The sequence below is a fragment of the Neovison vison genome, chromosome 5, assembly GCF_020171115.1.
Source record: "Neovison vison isolate M4711 chromosome 5, ASM_NN_V1, whole genome shotgun sequence".
NCBI lineage: Eukaryota > Metazoa > Chordata > Mammalia > Carnivora > Mustelidae > Neogale > Neogale vison.
Window position 1 is genome coordinate 164541270 of NC_058095.1, and position 17738 is coordinate 164559007.

Below are 17738 nucleotides of genomic sequence, written 5' to 3' on the forward strand. Positions count from 1 at the left end.
CTTCGGCGGGGACCGAAGCGCTCCCTTCACTCATACACGCGCGTTTGCGCCTTCTGTGTCAGCCCTGACTCTGACCCTGGAGAGACACACTTACCTGGCAGGCCGGGCTGACCCTGTGGGCCCCGGTCTCCCTTGGGTCCCTCCACAGCGTGGCCTGGAGCTCCAGGTAAGCCCGGCTGTCCTTGCGGCCCCGGGGGACCCATGAATCCTTGCTCTCCTTTGGACCCGGGGATGCCTGGGCTGCCGGCTTGTCCCGGGAAACCCACGTCGCCCTTTGAACCTAAACAACGACAACAGTTTGCGATGGTGGCGAAGGGCAGGGGAGAAGAGAAAGCACGGTACAGCGGTGAGGAGGGTGTGGCTCCAGGAAGGCATCAGGGGACAACAGCACGGCACGCCCTCTCCCTAGTGCGTCACCTGCTTTACTCGGGACACACTAGACCCTGACCGTGGCTGACCTAGAAAAGAGTGAGCTTAGAATACAAGAGCCCAACTGTCATTCTTCATACTTCTAACATGTTTTTAAGGATTTTATTTGTTTATTTGAAGCCCACAAGAGAGCAACGGGCTCAAAGGCAAGGAGCCTGACGTGGGGCTCGATCCCAAGACCCCGGGATCATGACCTGAGCTGAAGGCAGATGTTTCACCGACTGAGCTACCCAGGCGCCCCTGTTTTTTAAAGTTTTTTAAGGTAAGAACTTGTGGGGGGAAAAAACCCTGCATATGTAGTCTCCAACATATTACTCCAAAGTTGCCAATTAAATACCAAAATTCTAGCATGACTTCAAAGTTATTAAGAGAAACTAAGAAGGCAATGAAACAGTCATTGCCAAAACTGACCGCGGGCCCCTCCTTGTGATTCTTGTCTTGCTTTTTCAGGGGACAACGAACTGAAGCACAGGGACCCGGGTGCTGGTCTTTCAGGGGCCGGGAGCCCGCACGGGCAACACCGACCCGGAGCCGAAGCCTGTCACCCCCGCCCACGGCCGACCCACAACCGGAGACCCACTCTGCTGGGGCGCGTGCGTCCGCCCTCGGCGGGGAAGGAAGAACGTGTTTTCCAAGTGTTACCTTTCTCTCCTTTGGCCCCTGGAAACCCTGGGAATCCTCTTCCGGGCAGACCTGCGAGTTAAGGGTAAGAAGTCACGCCCACGTGTCCCCAGACGGCTGATCTGCACGCGTGCGGGTACCGCACGAGCAGCGTCAAGTCCGCGTGCCAATCCCGCAAGCTCTTCACGGGACACGTGGGAATCGACTCATCGCACGTGCGAGCAAAGTCCCATCCCGTGCCCACGGCCGTGCTGACGGGCCCGGACCGGCTTCGCAGCAGTTAGCAGTTTTCTGAAGGCCTGGCAGCACGGAACCACCGCGGCACTTAGTAGACACGATCTGTACAAGCGAGGACACATTTCCCCCTCCCGTCCGGAGACTAACGAATTAGCTTTTCTCAGACGACCATCCAACCAGCAGCCGCCCTCGAGGGAGGCGGGGAGAGTCACAGACGTCTGGGGCGGCAAACACTGGGAAGCCCAAACCCATGAGCAAGAGGCTCGAAAGAAGCCAGAAGTGGGGGAAGGAGGTGTGGAGGCACTTCCCGCGCTGGCGTTGGGAGAAAACGGATGCCACCGTATAAACGCACGGCGCACAGAATAAAGCAACAAACTTTAGAAAGGGGCCAGCCCTGACCCCAGGAAATCCCCCGAGGTCCCTCGCCAGCAATGCCGCGCACACCCGTCCCTGACTCGCGGTCTCCGATCTCAGGCTGCCTCCCTCTTGCTAAGCGCCAGCGCTACCACGGCCACGATTCTCATTCCTCCAGCCTGCTGCCTCCCCCCGTGAGGGGCAGGAGCGGAGTCGGGGACAGGCAACGTTCCTGGGGCCATCTCTCCAAGGGGGACGTGCCGTGCAGAGGAGGGAGAGCCTGGGCTCTCTCACGTGTCACCGGGAGCTCAGGACAGGTGCCCGCAAGGCTGGTAGAAGAAATGCGCACCCCGTGCCCCTCTTCCTCCCCAAGTCCCTCTGTAGGAGTGTCCAAACAGCTGTAAGGATACAGGGGGCAGAGGCCACTTGGTGCCCAGCCCCAGTGACTCAGCACGGACCGTAAGTCTGGGACACGCTGACCCCCAGGGAGCCTGTCGTCCCAAAGAAGAGCAGGAGCCGAGCGTACCTGGTTCACCCTTCTCTCCCGCCGACCCCGGGATTCCATCACTGCCGGGCTCCCCTTTCTGGCCAGCGGGGCCCGTGGGGCCGGGCTTCCCAGGAAGACCTCAGAGAGAAGAGGCACATCGGTCAGGCACGGACATTCTCATGACACCTGCTCTGCACACAAGACGCTCGTTCCGGACACTCCTCCAGGGGCTGTCACACCGGGCGTCCCCGAGGAGCAGGTGTCCCCCCCGGAATGCACATGAGACTCCCACACTGACACACAAGCCGATTCTGGAATCACCTGGACCCAGTGGTACAGCCAGCCCCCAGCTGGTGGCCAGACCTCGGAAAGCCCCCGCAAGCCCCCCACACTTGGCTTGTTCATCTGAAACGAGGAGGGCAGGGCCCCCTGGGGACATTCTGGGGTCTGTAATGTGCCACCTTGTGGGAGGGCCCCTGTCCGAATTAAAAAAAGGGGTCTCTACCTGCTTCTCCCTTGATGCCGGGAATGCCGTCCGATCCTGGGAGACCTTTGTCCCCTTTTTCTCCGGGCAATCCAGGGCTTCCTAATGGGAGATACAAGACACCGAAATGCCATCAGTGTAAGTCTATCCGTTGTCTTCCAACCCGAGCTCAGGAGGAGGCCCGGCTCACCTACCTGGGTAGCCAACACTCCCCGGCGATCCTTTGGGGCCTGGGGAGCCGGGGACCCCCGGGATGCCAGCGCTTCCTTTCTCTCCCTTCTCTCCAGGACTCCCCGGAAAGCCTGTGACCCCTTGATCTCCCTGTGGGCAGACAATGGGCCCATTCATTTTATACCTGTGCCCAGAAACAGGTCTGGGGGCCCTTTCTGGGCAACAGTACGCATTTTGGTGCAGTTAACAATGCACTGGAGAATTCCATTTCCAGCTCGAATGAAGAGTGAAAGTCCACGTCTGAAAAGCGGGGACAAACGGGAACCCCAGAACAAAAGACTCATTATCGGTGTCTGCTCTCCGCGGTCCTCTTCACCCTTGCTCTCCAGCCTGGGAGAGCCTGCCACCCTGCCTCTCCCACAGCCTCTAGAGCCTCCCAAGGAAGGGGCAGTGGACAGAAGGCAGGAGAAACGACACAGAGAACATCGGGGGATGCCGTTCTGCGTTATGAGGGATTTCAGGGCTGAGATGCTCAGAGGGCCGGGAAGGGAGGTTTCCAAGCAGGGGCTGTTACCTTGTCCCCAGGACGGCCCGGAATTCCAATGCCAGGTAGGCCCGCGTGTCCTTTCTCTCCTTTTGCTCCCTTCTCCCCGGGTAAGCCAGGGACGCCCTGCGGGCCGGGGATTCCAGGCACCCCCTTTTCTCCGGGCGTTCCTACAAACACAGACAACTGAAGCGTGAATGTGTGCTTAGAGGTGCCAACGTTCAAAACAAAAGCGCACCTTGACAGCCGGCAAGAACAAGTGACAGCACACGTGACCCTTCGTTCATCTCTCGGCTACACAGGCAGGTGCCGCGCGCCCACAGCACCCTAGCGCCCCACGAGAAAGCACCCGTCCTGGCTTCTAGAGACCCTTGTTTCATAGAGAGGGAAGAAATTCAAGAACCCCTCAGCATGGCCACTTCGGCACCAGTATAACCCAGGGCTTCTGTGTTATTTCTTCTACAATCAATGCCCATTTTCCAGAAGAATCAGAGGGGCCGTGGGGCGGGCCATCTAGAGTAAATGTACCCGGTTTCGTAACGTGCACAGGTACCCGACCTATTTACAAACGGGTCAACAGCAAGCTACATGTCTCTATGTGAAATGGGGGTCCTCGGCGCCCCGTGAAGGCCTAGGGAGGGCCAGAGCAGCCAGCTTCCTGCCTCGGCTCTCCCTTCCCTGCGGGTTCTGAGAGGCACCAGCCCTGCACCCGCCTGAGGCCAGCGCTCTCCACCTCTCCCCCGCCCCCTCACAGGGATGAACGCTGCTGGCAGAGTTGGGGTCCAGTTCAGGATTGGGGCAGAGGACCCCTGAAGACTCTTCCGGGCTCCTGCCAAAGGGCGCTTGTGGCTGCCCCAGACATGTGGGGACCCAGACTGCACGGGGGAGTCAGTGCCTGAGCGGACAGTCTCCTGGAGGTGACGGAAAGCGGCCCATGTTTTATTTTACTGAATTGTCTTTTTTTTTTTCCAAGCAGTGGTCACTGCGTCAGCTGAGCACCCCTGATCCCGCGGCCGGAGACCCTACAGGACCAAGGATGGATGTACACCGGGGTAAAGACGCGTGTGCCCAGACTATGCCCTCGGGGCCACACGGGTTCTCCTGCAGACCTGTCCCACCAGAACAGGCAAAGCAGACGCCGCCGTTGAATTCAACGTACCTGGCAGGCCCATTCCACCAACCGATCCTTTGGGTCCAGGGAGACCTGGAGCGCCCGGGGTTCCGCCTATGCCCGGGTCCCCTTTCGGTCCTAGGATAGCAGAGAAGGACCCGCGGGTTAGTGCCTAAGAGGAGGGCTGGCTGCCACTTCCCAGCCACCAGCTCCGGCCGCGGGGGACCTGGAACTCGGCTCCGTACCTGGCTGCCCGGGCTGCCCGGCCTGGCCATCCTTTCCAGGCACTCCTGGGGTTCCGGGGTCGCCCCGGGACCCCTTCTCGCCGGTTGGTCCAGTTTGCCCTGCACGTCACAGAAGAAAAGGGCTGATGACCCGCAGCTGCTTAAAGGGCAGGCTGTGGCCGGAACGCAGGCCGGGCTGCCGTTACCGCACAGATCTACAGACCCGGGCGGAGCGCGGCTCGCCCCCCCACCCCCCGAGGGCCCTCCGCCGTCACCTTTCTCTCCTTGGTCTCCCTTCTGGCCCTTCATGCTGCCCATGTGCACCTCATCCATGGAGCCCGGCTTGCCGGGGAGACCCACGTCGCCTTTGTCCCCCTTGAAGCCAGGGTCACCCCGGGGCCCCGAGGAGCCCGGGAAGCCGTGGTCCCCTGCAGAGGAAAGATAAGCCCCAGTGAAACGTGGCCGAGGTCTCGGAGGCGGTTGGCGCGCCTTCTGCTAAAGGAGGCAGAAGAACTCGAGGCCCGAGTCGCGGTACTGGGTGAGGGTCTGAGCCGCCCTGGAGAGCCAGCACCGGCCCATGAGCAGCGCGGCCGTTTTTAAAAATTCAGTGTTCGCTAATGACGCTACTGCACATGTGACTCTGCCTATTACCGGTTTAAATGCGATACACTTTCCCTCCTTCCTAAGGACCTTCATCGCGTCCGGCCGCGGTGCCCTCGATTCCACACAAAACAACAGAACACGAATTTTCTGGTTCTCCTAAACAAATGACCATTTCTAGGTCTCACAAAGTCAACTTGTTTAAAAACACACACACATATTTTAGACCAATTTCAAATAACAGGGTAAGAAATAAAAATGAAGACTTGTCAAGTTGCCCAGTTAGCTAGTTTGGTGCTAAGGACTCCGTTCCTGTAAGCTTGTAGGACAGAAGATCCCACCGATTCCACAGAAACAAACTCCAACACGCCAACGAGGAACAGCTGAACACCCGTCTTCTGTCCGGTTTTAGGCAGAGCACAGCACCTGTCCCCACAGGCACCATACAGCAGGAGTTCCCACCGGAGCAGGGGGTCTTCCTGGCCCTCACGTGACCTTTTAGACCTCCTTCCTCTGCTTCTTGCAAGGAAATATGACCCCAACCACTTAAGAGCTTCCAAGAGACACAGAGACGTGGACATAAAATAGGCTCTTCTAGAACGGCCTGCTCCCTACCTTTCTCTCCTGGTAATCCTGGCAGGCCCGCTGGTCCTGGGGAGCCGGGCTGCCCTGGGGTCCCCATGACGCCCATCTCCCCCTTGGGACCTGTGGCCAGACAGAAAGACGGTGAGTGCTGCAGGTGAGCGGGGTCGCGAAAGACCGGGGCTGGAGTTCACAGATCGTTTACCTGGAAACCCAGGAACGCCAGGTGTGCCCTGCTGTCCGGGGAGACCAGGGAGCCCCGACTGTCCCGTCAGGCCTGGTAGCCCTTGGGACCCTTTATCTCCTTTGGGACCTGGCATGTCCAGGCCTGGAAATCCGGGGAAGCCCTTCTCTCCTTTCACTCCGGGAGGGCCTGAGGGGACAAAGAGCAAGAGTGGAGAGTGGGGTCTGCAGGGGGCTCCGCGGGGCACCCCCGGGTCAGCGGGCGCGTCTGCAGGAGGCACAAGAGCACCGTGCCCGTGCGGGGGGCCGGGACGCTCCCACCATCCCAGGTGGCGGCAGCTGGGGCCATGGGGCGGTCCTGGGGGCCAAGCCTGGAGACCAAGCCCTCGTCCCCGCCCTCAGCGGGCAGCCGTCACCAGCACCCCTAGGCCTGTCCACCGCGTTCGCAGCCCACCGCGTTCTTGGCGGCCCCCGGGCACTGTCTTGCTTCCGGGACGGGCCACTGGAGGCCAAGGCAGCCCCGAGCCGGGGACCAGTTAGTTGACGGCACCCACAACTTCCGAACCCCCCACGGGAGCGGGAGATGGAGGCGCCGGTCATGCTGGGGTAAATGAGAAGGTCCCCGGACGCACAGCTCTGGCGTGCAAACCAGGCTCGGTGGGAGGAAAACGCCGCCGCCCACGACTCTCCATCTGAGGGAGGGTCAGCCCGGCCCCCACGGAGCGGAACGGCCCCCACGGAGCGGAACGGCCCCGTCCCCGCTCGCTCGGGAGGCAGCACTAATCCCAGTCCCGGCAGCTCTGGGGAAGCAGTGATTGCGGGAGAAGGTCCTCACCTGAGGACCCTGGTGGTCCCTGTCCTCCAGGGGGTCCCATCGCGCCGGGCGGGCCGACTCCAGGGGCTCCTGGAGCTCCTCTGGGACCTTGTAATCCAGGCGGCCCTGGGTCACCTGGACAGGAAGAAACTGAGTCAACCGCACGCGGACCGTGGCGTCTCAGAGCACACGCTTCCCTCCCGCACAGTGAACCACAGTGACACAAGCCCGTGGGCGCCAGCCTCCCGCGACTGCACCGTTCACTCAACACACGTTTACAGAGCACCTGGCGGGGGCTCTGCAGACGCCGAATCAACAGCCCGGCCACCGTCTGCGCTGGTCTGTGAGAGTCACCTCGGGGCGCTCCGGCGGCCCAGCTGGGTACGCGCCTGACCCTGGATTCCAGCTCGGGTCGTGAGCTCAGGGTCGTGAGATCGAGCCCCACATGGGGCTCCCCGCGCAGAGAGGAGTCTGCTTGGGGTTCTCCCTCTCCCTCTGTCCTCCCCCTGCCCTCTCTCTAAACCAATACATACACATCTCTTTTGAAAAGTTACCTCTGAGTCCCTGAAGGCCTGGGGGGCCGACAGCACCGTGCTCTCCCGGGACGCCCGGTCCCCCGACGTTCCCCTTCTCCCCGGGTGTGCCGGGAATGCCGGGAATGCCTGGCAAGCCTTTGAGTCCTGGCAGACCAACTCCCGGCTCCCCCTGGAAGGTCCGGAAGCACAGAGAAGCCGGCTCACCCACACCGCCCGTGAGCTCATCAGGCCCGGGCGCAGGGGCAGACGCCAAGGAAGACCCAAGTCCAGCAACCCCTGGCCTGCAAAGCCCTGACACGTGTGATTGCTCCGTCCAGTCTCACAGCACATCGAAGGTGGCTCCTTCCTATTAGTTTTATTCTAACAAATGAGGAAAACCAAGGCTCCCCACGGCTGAATGCCTTGTCCAAGTCACAGGGGCGAAGCTCCCGCCCAGGGCCTGCCCTCTGCTCTGCCTCGTGTCTCGGAGCGGCCAAGTCTGAAGGCCAGATGGGATTTGTGACCAGCGTGCGGACACGTTCTGAACGGGGGAGGGTTCCAGGACCAGACCCACACATCGTCCACTCAGATTTTCCTTTAAACCGAGGCTTTCACATGGAATTAAGCATGTAAAACGATGATGTCCTGAATCTGCGGGCTTTGGTAAAGGCAGGCGATGAAACACAGAGTACTCCATGGGCCCGAGGGTGCGGGACACGGGCCCTGCGAGGCAGCAGGTGTGCACTGTGTCACAGTGACCCTCTGCTGTCCAGGGGGAGGGACACCTGCAGATGAGGGTCAGTCCTGGGGTAATGGGGACTCCTCTACGTGTCCCAGCAGCGAATTCGCCAAACAGAAGGAACCGAAGCCAAGGGGTTTGAGAAAAGGAACCAGACTTTAAACCATAGCCAGATTCCAATCCCAATTCCATCCGCACGAGTCTCACGTGTTAAAGTGATGCACACGGTACCCCTGCAGACTGGTGTTTCCAACCAACGCCAATTACAGGGGAAGCAGTCTCAGCCACAGGGAGCAGGGCCACCATGAACTTTGGTGTTTTGAGAAGGACGCTCCCTTGGAGTCAGTGAGACATGCTGTCTCTGTGCCTGTGCCTGGTCCCCACAGCCCCTACCTGTCCGTGTGCCCTGTCCAGTCCCCACAGCCTCTACCTGCCCTCCCAGTAGAAAGGGAACAGGCAGGATAGCTCTTGTGTTGGCAAAGTGAAACTACTGCCCATGGCCCTTCCTCTCACTCCACACGATGTTTTTTAGCAATTTCACTCCCCTTCCTTCTAACCGGAACAGGAAAAGACCCATCCCTTGGCCACCTACACTTGCTGAGCGGCTTTTCAAGTGTCAACGAAAGGCAGGGGGGTGTCTGAGGCAAGGAGAGTCCCCAAGTCACATGAGCTCAGGGGTCCCCGACGGGGGCCATTTTCCCCCAGGTGACATCTGGGAATGTCCAGAGATAGTTCTGGTTGTTACGACCAGAGGCGGGTGTCGGGTGTTCCTCTGGGTCCTGTGGGTAGAGACCACGGAGGGCGCGGCTAGAGCCCCACCATGTCCGAGGCAGTCCGCGCCACAAAGAACGACAGGGTCAGAATGTCAGCGAAGGTAGACTCTCCCTGGGGGCTGGCACACAGCTCTCTCCTGCCACTCCCCGTGAGACCCACCCTGGAGCCTGAGACGCGGGACACACGCAGGCAAGCACGTACTCAGACCACCGGGACAAACGATTCCCCCAAAACAAGTCCCACATACACATTCCTTTCCACTCTGTGCTATTTCTTCCACCAGCGAAGCAAGCTGGTCCAGCATAACCCCACGACGTTAACGCGGCATCTGCGCGTCTGATCCGTAACAAGGAACCCAGGGAAGGCGCAGCACCCACCTTTTGGCCGGGCACCCCCGGATTGCCGGGTAAGCCATTGAACCCCGGGCGGCCTGGACTGCCAGGAGGCCCCACGTCCCCAGGCAAGCCGTCAACACCTGTTTGGAAGAGTCACAGAAGTCACTCACCTTGTCCCCACTACACAGACACTTTCGAGGAGGCTCTAAGGAGAGCGCGAGGCCTCACCCGCTGTCAGGGGCCACTGGCACCTGCTGGGGCAGCCTGCTGGCCACGGACTGTGGGCCACGCCTGCCGCCCTCCCTGCCTCTTCCCCACCGTCCCCTCTTCCCTTCCTTCTGCTCAGCTTTCCCCCTGCCCGCCCCGAAAACAAAACAAAGACCGCCGCGGCACAAGCAGCCCAGGGCGGCCCTCCGACTCTGCCGCTCCGAGCACGGCCTTGTTCGGGAGCCTGCCGGGCTCCCCAGAGCAGACCCACGTCTTCACAGGGCGCCTGGGAGGCCGACACGCTCCGGTGCAAGCAGCGCCGCTACGGGTTCTCAAATGCGGCGCCGTCCCACCGGGCGCTGTGGGGCGTTCAGAGACTATCTGAGCCCCAGCCCCCGAGGGCCCGACGAGCACACAGCCACCCCGAGGCTCTGCTGTGCGCGGCGGCCCCCCATGGGATGCGGAGGTCCACGACGTGCGGGGGTCCGTACGTGTGCGGCGGTGCACGCCCAGTCCCACGTGCAGTGGGGCTGGGGTCCCCGGGGTCTCGTTGGAGAGCGCCCCTGACCGCCCACCATCATCTGTGTGGCCAAGCCCCACTGCAGGAGCGGGCCGCCGGCCCCCGCCTCGGAGACCCGACCAGCTAACTCTACCTCAGGCTGGCACCATGGTCCGCACAGAGCACAGAGTGGGGCTCGGCACCATCCCCGTGACCCAGAAGGGTCGCTGAGACCTTCTGCCCTTTAGCCAGACACACGAGGCCCCGTGCGTGCGAGGGTGGGACGCGGCGCCTGAAGGAGCTTGCAGGCCGGTCACTCTGCCGGCAGGTGCGACGCAGGCTGAGCCTCTGGAGGGGAAGCGGGGAGCCTGACAGGTCTCCCCACTGGTTTGCACACACGGCCAGTACGACTGGGCTCAGGACACCGGCCCGAGCAGGAAAGAAAGGCCCCTTGTGGCACACAGTGCCTGCTCCATCCCAGACCGAGGTCCCTGATGGCGAGTCCACATCTGTGCCCCCCAAGGTGGGAATGACAGACCCACGGGAACAAGCGAAACCGTCATACCGTCCTCTCGGCAGCCCCACGGTCTCCAGAGAGAAGTTCGGTTTAACGTATCAGCGCCCAGTATGGGTCCAGGCTCTGCGGCCTGGAGGCCTTCTCCCCTGAGAGTGAAGCCCCTCCCCCGTGTTCCCCAGCTCCCTTCCTTCTCACCCACCCCCAGCCTGGCACGGGGCCCGGCTGCTCTGCGTACCCCCAGCACGGAGGAGGAGAACGCCCAGAAATGCAGCTTCCGCTGCTCCCCGGAGAGCTGCCAGGTCCTGACGTCACAACCCCCCTGCTGGGCACCACGTCCCCCACCTCCTTGGTGCCCACACCCACTGTGCTCCAGACTCCCGCTGGCTCCCCAAAGGGCAAGTCACTAACTCAAATAGCGTGTTTGCACACATTGCCTCCTCTCCCCTGGAATCACGAGAATGAACGGAATGGCCATGGCCTCAGTGCCCACCAGCCAGGGAACAGATGTGACAGCGGGGCTCGAGTGAGCCGTGGGCAGAGCAGTGGCCCCACTTAGGGGCCGGCTGGTCCTGCAAGTTTACCTTTGGGGCCAGGGGGCCCTGGAAATCCGATTCCGGGCTGGCCGACAGTGCCCTTCTCTCCCGGGAGGCCCGGCCTTCCTGGGGTTCCAGGAAAACCTCGGTCACCTGTTGTGAGCAAGACCAAGAGTCCGTGTGAGAAAAGCCCGTCCCTGCTCCAAGCGCACCTCCAGGCAAGCGAGAGCGCGGAGAGTACCTTGCGGCCCGGGGAAGCCTGGGGCTCCCGGAAGTCCTTGTGCTCCAGGGGGACCCGGTAGGGGCACAACTTTTCCTGCTTCACCCTTGGGACCTAGGCAAAGAGCAAAGACGCCGTGTGAGAGCCTCTTTCCATCCCGAGCCCGCTGCGCACCTGCAGGGCAGCCCTCCACTTCCCGCTCCTCCATTTCTAGACTCTTTCACAAGAGCTCTTCCTGTTTTCCACCAAATTTACAGCCAAAAGGACCTAGATGTTTGACCTGTGAATTCCCTAAGAATCTAAAATAAGAGTCACGAAAATCTAGGAAACCTGTAGGAACAAGAGATGAGATGACCCTGACTGATTTCAAAGCTCCGTGCCGCTTTGAGGCAGACCTCAGTTATGTGCGTCTGCTGGTCAGTTATCTTGAGGACGTGCTACGAGAGTGATTCAGCACAATCCGTAAGCGGGACTAGACGGCTGTGCACCCTTGGAGCAGTCCCGGACAGGACATGCAGCCCAGCCCTGGGCGCCCGAGCCCAGGAGATCAACGGGGGGGAGGGGGGTGTCAGGATTCAGCGGCTCAGGAAAGACCAAAGGCTCGCCTCCAAGCCGTGTGCACGGACTCTTCACACGCCCTACTCAGACGCAAGACATACGGGCCTCCCAGGCACAGCCGACACATTCTTTTGCTGCAGGCTCAGAAACGCCAGCCGACGGGCCCCAGCACGCACACTATCAGTTCCGACCTGGGAACAGGCCTTTAATGTCTGCAGAGTAAACATGGCTCTGGCACATCAAAGAAGCCTGCGCTTCCAATCCAGAAGCTGCCTGGGTCTGGATGGCAAGGCAAGCCTACAGGACGCAGACAGCTGACCAACGGCGCTGTCAATGCCTCCAGAAGCTTCTTCCTTCCCTTCCTGCTAGGAGGCCTCTGTCTCCCCAGCTGGTCTTTCTGACTGTGCTCCTGGCCAAGAAGTGCCGGATTCTTTTTTGCGCCTCTGCAAGTTTTCAGATTCAAAGTACCCCAGAGATGCTGATTTTAGAGTCAGGAGCTATGGGGGGAGAGGTCAAAAGTCCCTTTTCCAAGATTGGTGGGGGGGGGTCCTTCCTTTAGTCAAACCTAGGATTTCTCTGCCCCCCAAAGGAGTCAAAAAAGAAACGTTTCTGGGATCTCTCTAGACCGTGAACAAGGGTCCAAGAAGTCATGACTAGGTAATCACCAGGCGCACAACCAACGAGAACAACAGTAAGAAATACACAAGGGCCCTCTGCTCCTGCTCGCAGCGGAGACAGGCCAGCCTGCCCCACGCTGGAGAGCTCGTGAGGTTGACAGTGGCTGTGACAAGAAAGTAACAGCTCCCGATGGGACAGGAACGGACAAAAGTTGGGCTGGATACACAGCTTGTGACAGAATCGGCAGATCGGTGAGCACGAAGGCCACGTGGTCGTCCCCCACTATCAACGGTTCCACGGCCTCCGTTTCCCCATGGTCAACCGTGGCGCAGCTCAGAAGGTCTACGGTAACTGGACACTGCGTACGTGCTCGCGTCGTTCACCCTGTGTCACCGCCACCTCAGAGGCCTTCGGTCCCGGCGCCTCGTCACAGGAGGAGGGGTGCATGCGGGGCGGGAAGGTGCGCTGACAGAGACACGTCCGCGATGTTCACGGCACTGTGTGATGTGCCTTCTAGTTCATTCCTGGTTAACTTCTTGGTCATCTCCTCCTGGGGCCTAACTTACATCTTACGCGTTGTCCTAGGTCTGTACGTGCGGGGGAAACCTCGTGTATGTGGGGTTCAGAACTGTCCTGGCTTCTGGCTTCCATGGGGGTCCTGGAACATGCCCCCCAGGTACGGGAGGGCACCTATCACGTGATACTTCTTCCACAGTCCTGGTTGGCAGCTTTTGTCACGTAGCTAGTTACGTCGTTCAAGCCTTCCAGCCCCGCAACTGTGACCATCCAAAGCCCTTTCGTTCATTTTCACGACTTCTAGGACATTTCTTAGTCCCGCACTCTTCCTTCCCTCCTCCACGCCCACACACTCCCGGCCTCTGCTCTCTCAGCCCGGGGATCCTGGGGAACTACGGACGTGCTCGGTTTCTAGCCTGAAGCTTATTCCATGACCTGTGCCCCGGAGCCTGCCATGGGCCAGGACGGGGCCCCGACCACGTCTGTCCCCGATAACACACAGGCCGAGGGGGCAGTGAGCATGCCCGTGGGAAAGCCTGGCCCCGGCCAATCCCTGGTGGGCGGTACACAGCAGGAGGGCAGGGTCACGCCAGCCTCGGGGCCGGAGGGGGGGCCTCGGCACACAGACCTGCAGGACACACGGTGCATGAATGACTGAAGCCGGCACAGCAAACGGCAGCGGCGGGCAGAGACCACCGGGAATCCGCCCACAGGCCCCGGCCCGTCCGTGGACAGGTGAGACCACCTGGCTTGGGACACACAGAAGCCCACGTAGACTGCTCACCAGGGAGACACAGAAAATAGGTGAAGAGGGAAGAAACGGGCTCACACGGGTAACCCCCCCGCACAGTAAGGGCCCACCTGACCCGGGAGGCTCTGTCTCATTAGAACAAAACCATCTATCAGTTCAGCTGCTTCGTCGCCAGATTCTTCACATCACCTGGCCCTTCCCACACACAAGTCTACAAGGTACAGTATCGCCTCGGAGGGCCCGGGCCAGGCCCCCCTGTGGAAGAACGAACACCCGACTCCCGTCCCCACGTCGGGGAGCCCAGTGCTCTGAGCGCCCGAGGTCCTCAGGCCTCACCTGGCTGGCCTGGGGAGCCAGGGTTCCCTGGAAAACCCGCTTGTCCTTTGTCGCCAACGGGGCCAGGAAGGCCAAACCCTGGAGGCCCTGGAGGGCCCGTGTCACCGCGACTGCCGGGGAATCCAACTCCCCCGGGGGGGCCACGCTCTCCTTTCAATCCTACGGACCCCTGACAGGCAAAGAGAAGAAGAACGTTATCAGCAGACGCACCCGCACGGGCCATCTTCCGTCTTCTGCCGTCTGCCGTCAATAAGCACCCGAGTCTGACTGGCTAAAGCCATCCACGGCCTCCCGCCCTCCACAAAGGTCAACTAGCAGTTCATAAATGACGCCAGCATTGCTGTGTAAGCTGGCTGGGCACCCTCCCTCCCCGCACAAGGACACACCTCAAAGAGGGGAGTATTTGTATCTGGAGCCGTCTTTTTAAGGATAACGTGCAGGCCACGAACACTAAATTCACCTCCCATCCGACAAATGCCTACAGCAACATACTTAAGTCTCCCCAAGGACCACCGAACACCACGTGTGACAATCACCACCCAAATGAAAACGCACAGATACGACTCCAATAACTCATTTCTTCATTCTCTGCAGGTCCGCTTCTATGGCGGGCATTCCGAGTCTGGAAACAAACATACCGGGGAGCCTTTGGGGCCGGGCAGTCCTGGATGGCCGTCTCTCCCAGGAGACCCTGCTCTGCCTGGCATCCCGGGCTGTCCTGGAAAGCCTGGGTCTCCTTTGTCTCCTTTGAGCCGTGCGTCGAAGTAAATCTCGCCAGGCTCTCCCTTGGCTCCCGGCTGGCCCATCAGCCCTGGTGCGCCTTGCGGGCCCTACAAGCACAAAATGGAAGACATCGGTGCCCAAAATGAGCCGGCATGATTGTTACACAGCCAACAGTGATAGTAAAAAGTCACCTCCTTAAAAAATGGCAGTATGGTCGAGCTTATTTATTTTCTAGAAGCAAGTCACTAGCTCCGTGACAAAGCCACGATCCGACCCCCCACTTGTTGCTTCTCTTAAAAACACTGAACAAAGAGGTCTCTCCTCGGGATCGCAGACAGAGGCCAGGCTGGCGTGGGGGGATGAGAGCGGGGCCCTGGGAACCCAGCTTCTGGACAGCGCGGGGGAACTGGCTGGTCTCTTACAGCAGCTAACATTTATGAGAACATTCCAGCAAGTGCTGGAAGCTGCCGAGTGAGACTTCTGGGGCCAGGAACTAGAGAAAGGGCTTCCAGGTGCAGACGGGTGCAGCGTCTGAGGGCAGGACGGCGGCAACGGGGAGAGGAGAGTCTGGGGAGCGAGACCAGTCCGCGCCAACGCCGCTGTTTGGAGCCGTCAGCAAGAGAGAACGGACTTTCCCAGGAGACACACGCTAGCACATTCCCCAGTTCCTGGAAAGCTGAATCTTCAAGGAACGCCCACACCCACAGATGGTCTCTCCTCCAGCCTCCCTGAGAATTGGGGTTCACAAGGTTTTCAAATACTTGTCTCAAGCACTCATTCCCTGAGGCCTGAGAAAGAAATCTCTCGGCCGCCCTGCTGACTTGGCAGGATGCAGACTCTTGGACGAATCCTTTCATTCCAATTCCTTCACACACTCCCTCGGAAACAGCTCTTGGACGTATGCGAGTCACACGTGCCCACACCCTTCTGTGTGGGTGTGTGAGACAGAGGAAGGAGCTGGGAGACAAGGGACAGACCCACGTTCCCGCAATCTCTAGATCCGAGAGGGGGCGCCGTTTACCGCCCGCCCCCACGCGTCACGGCTGTCCCGGCACCCCACTCCTGACTCGGAACAGGTGAGGGAGCGGACAGTCCGAGAACCTCGGTGGGGCGGGTGGGGGGGCATGGTAAAGTCGTGACTTCGTCCGAAGGTGTTGTGGTATCTCGTAGCTTTCTCTCCCGAGGTAACACTAGCTCCCACGATCCTTAAATCGAGCTCGGCTGCGACTCCCCCGTGAAGCCCTCCCTGACTCGTGTCCTGGGTTTCCACGGTGAAGGCGACGGTCCTGGTGACACAGACTCTTCTCCTTGCCCATCTCTCTGTCCACCGGGCTGCGGGGTGCTGGGGGAAGGCCCGCGGCTTCCCGACTTTGCGTGCTGAATGTCTGCAGCGAGGAGGTACTGCAGGAAGTAGAAGCTGAACCAGCAATATTCGCCCACGAGAAAATAAACCCCAATGTAAGGAACCACGACCGGTGTCTAGTTTTCTCAACCTGGAAGGACCAGTGTGGCTTTCCTATGATCATTCACAGCCTGGACGCCCAGTTTCCCTGGACTGTGAGCACACAGTGGGGTCCACCACTTCTCACCTGGGTAACAGGGACCTTGACGGCTATCGTTCAACAAAGAAATCGACATCGTTTTTTTTGAAAGGCGACATCTTGACCCTAGGATGCCTCCCAGGGCTTCTCTGCCCCAGAACGTCTCAGTCTTCAGCAATTCAAAGGTCTCTGGATCCACATCTCCCGACAGGAATGAGGAGGAATCAAACGCTGCCCTGAGCACCTCGCCTGGGCTCCGTAAATCAGAGGAGATCGCCGGCTGTACGGTCTGCCTCCAAAAAGCGCCACCACCGTGGGGTGTCACAGCTCCTTTCCGCGGACTGTCCCAAAGGCCCCGAAACCCACTCAGGTCCCCGCGTGGAGCCAGCCTCCTGTGCCTGTCCCTCTCTCCCAAAACCCAACCCTCGGCCTTCAAGAGGACACGTCACAGAAATGCTCCCCAAATCAACCAGGAAGGCAGAGCTTCTCCTCTCTTCTCATCGTCGTCGACTTTCCAGGGCGCTCTGCTGGGTCGCGGCACCTCCTACAGCCCCAGCCTCACTCGGAACGAGAGGGCCTCCCCCGTGAGCCATCACAGCGTGCAGCTACGGGACAGCCGCAAACATGAGAAAAATTACTACCTGCTCAACTCAACTCTTTACCCAGAACCAGTTTTTTGCAAACTCGGCTCGCTGCAGAGAGGAAGGAGCGCCGGACGGGGAAGGCGGGGGTTAGAAGTCTCGTGGTGCATGTGCTCTATTTTCTTCTTCATCCGGACTCGTCCTCAGCTGTCCTCCCTCCTTCCCGTCTTCCCACTCCTATTAGCTGCGGGGCTGGGGGCTGGGGGCTGGGGGCTGGAAGGGGCTGCAGGCAGAGTGGAGGCAGGAAGCTTCCAGGAAGGCCAAGCAGATAAAGACCATGTCCAGAGGTTAAACGCGTCCTCGGCTGCCGCTTCAAAGCGCTTCTGGCTTTGATCCCCACCAGAGTCAGGGCTTCCCAGTTATGTGAACTTCTCATTTATTTAGAAATATTTTAAACAATTGCGACTTGTAACTTAGCTCCCCAGGCACCAGGGAGGTTCTGGAAGCAGAATCCCAAGATCCGACTTCAAAGGAGGAAGCGACTGCTCGATCCCAGCTGCGTCGGGCCGTTTCAACTCACTGACCCGCTTCTAGAGAAGCTGCCAGTGGTATTTTTAAACATCGCAAATGTTAAAGAGCTACATCAAAAAGGAGTAAAATGCTAGAGATTTGACTTTCGTTCTGGGACAGAAGAAAAAAGAAAAGCAAAAGGGAAACCAGTAATGAAAGAACGTGTGGAAAGCGGCTGGTGCTCGCAGAGCTTAGAAGAACAAAGAAAACAGGAGAGCCAGGCCCTGAGGTTCGTGCGCTTCCGAAACAGCTGGTGACGTGAGAGAACATGGCCTTCGGTGCTTGGCAGGACGACGCTTCTCCTCCAGTCAATGGCTTCTCTTCAAATACACTACGAGAGTCAGGGAGCTGGTTTTCATTTCAC

The 17738-nt window shown here is 59.8% G+C and overlaps 1 protein-coding gene across 1 annotated transcript in view; it reads right to left on the reverse strand.

Annotated features, from left to right (window-relative positions):
* The window catches only part of COL4A1 (collagen type IV alpha 1 chain), a 130983-nt gene that overhangs the window by 14479 nt on the left and 98766 nt on the right, over positions 1-17738 (reverse strand). The window contains exons 25-42 of the mRNA XM_044250094.1: positions 14598-14789; positions 13960-14128; positions 11202-11294; positions 11009-11113; positions 9247-9344; positions 7396-7546; positions 6863-6976; positions 6050-6217; positions 5878-5967; positions 4938-5090; positions 4684-4782; positions 4487-4576; positions 3358-3497; positions 2807-2933; positions 2634-2714; positions 2168-2266; positions 1072-1122; positions 95-280 (exon numbers count right to left, since the gene is read on the reverse strand). Of these exons, the coding sequence (XP_044106029.1) occupies positions 95-280; positions 1072-1122; positions 2168-2266; positions 2634-2714; positions 2807-2933; positions 3358-3497; positions 4487-4576; positions 4684-4782; positions 4938-5090; positions 5878-5967; positions 6050-6217; positions 6863-6976; positions 7396-7546; positions 9247-9344; positions 11009-11113; positions 11202-11294; positions 13960-14128; positions 14598-14789 (2206 nt within the window). The remainder of the gene's footprint in view (positions 1-94; positions 281-1071; positions 1123-2167; positions 2267-2633; positions 2715-2806; positions 2934-3357; positions 3498-4486; positions 4577-4683; positions 4783-4937; positions 5091-5877; positions 5968-6049; positions 6218-6862; positions 6977-7395; positions 7547-9246; positions 9345-11008; positions 11114-11201; positions 11295-13959; positions 14129-14597; positions 14790-17738) is intronic.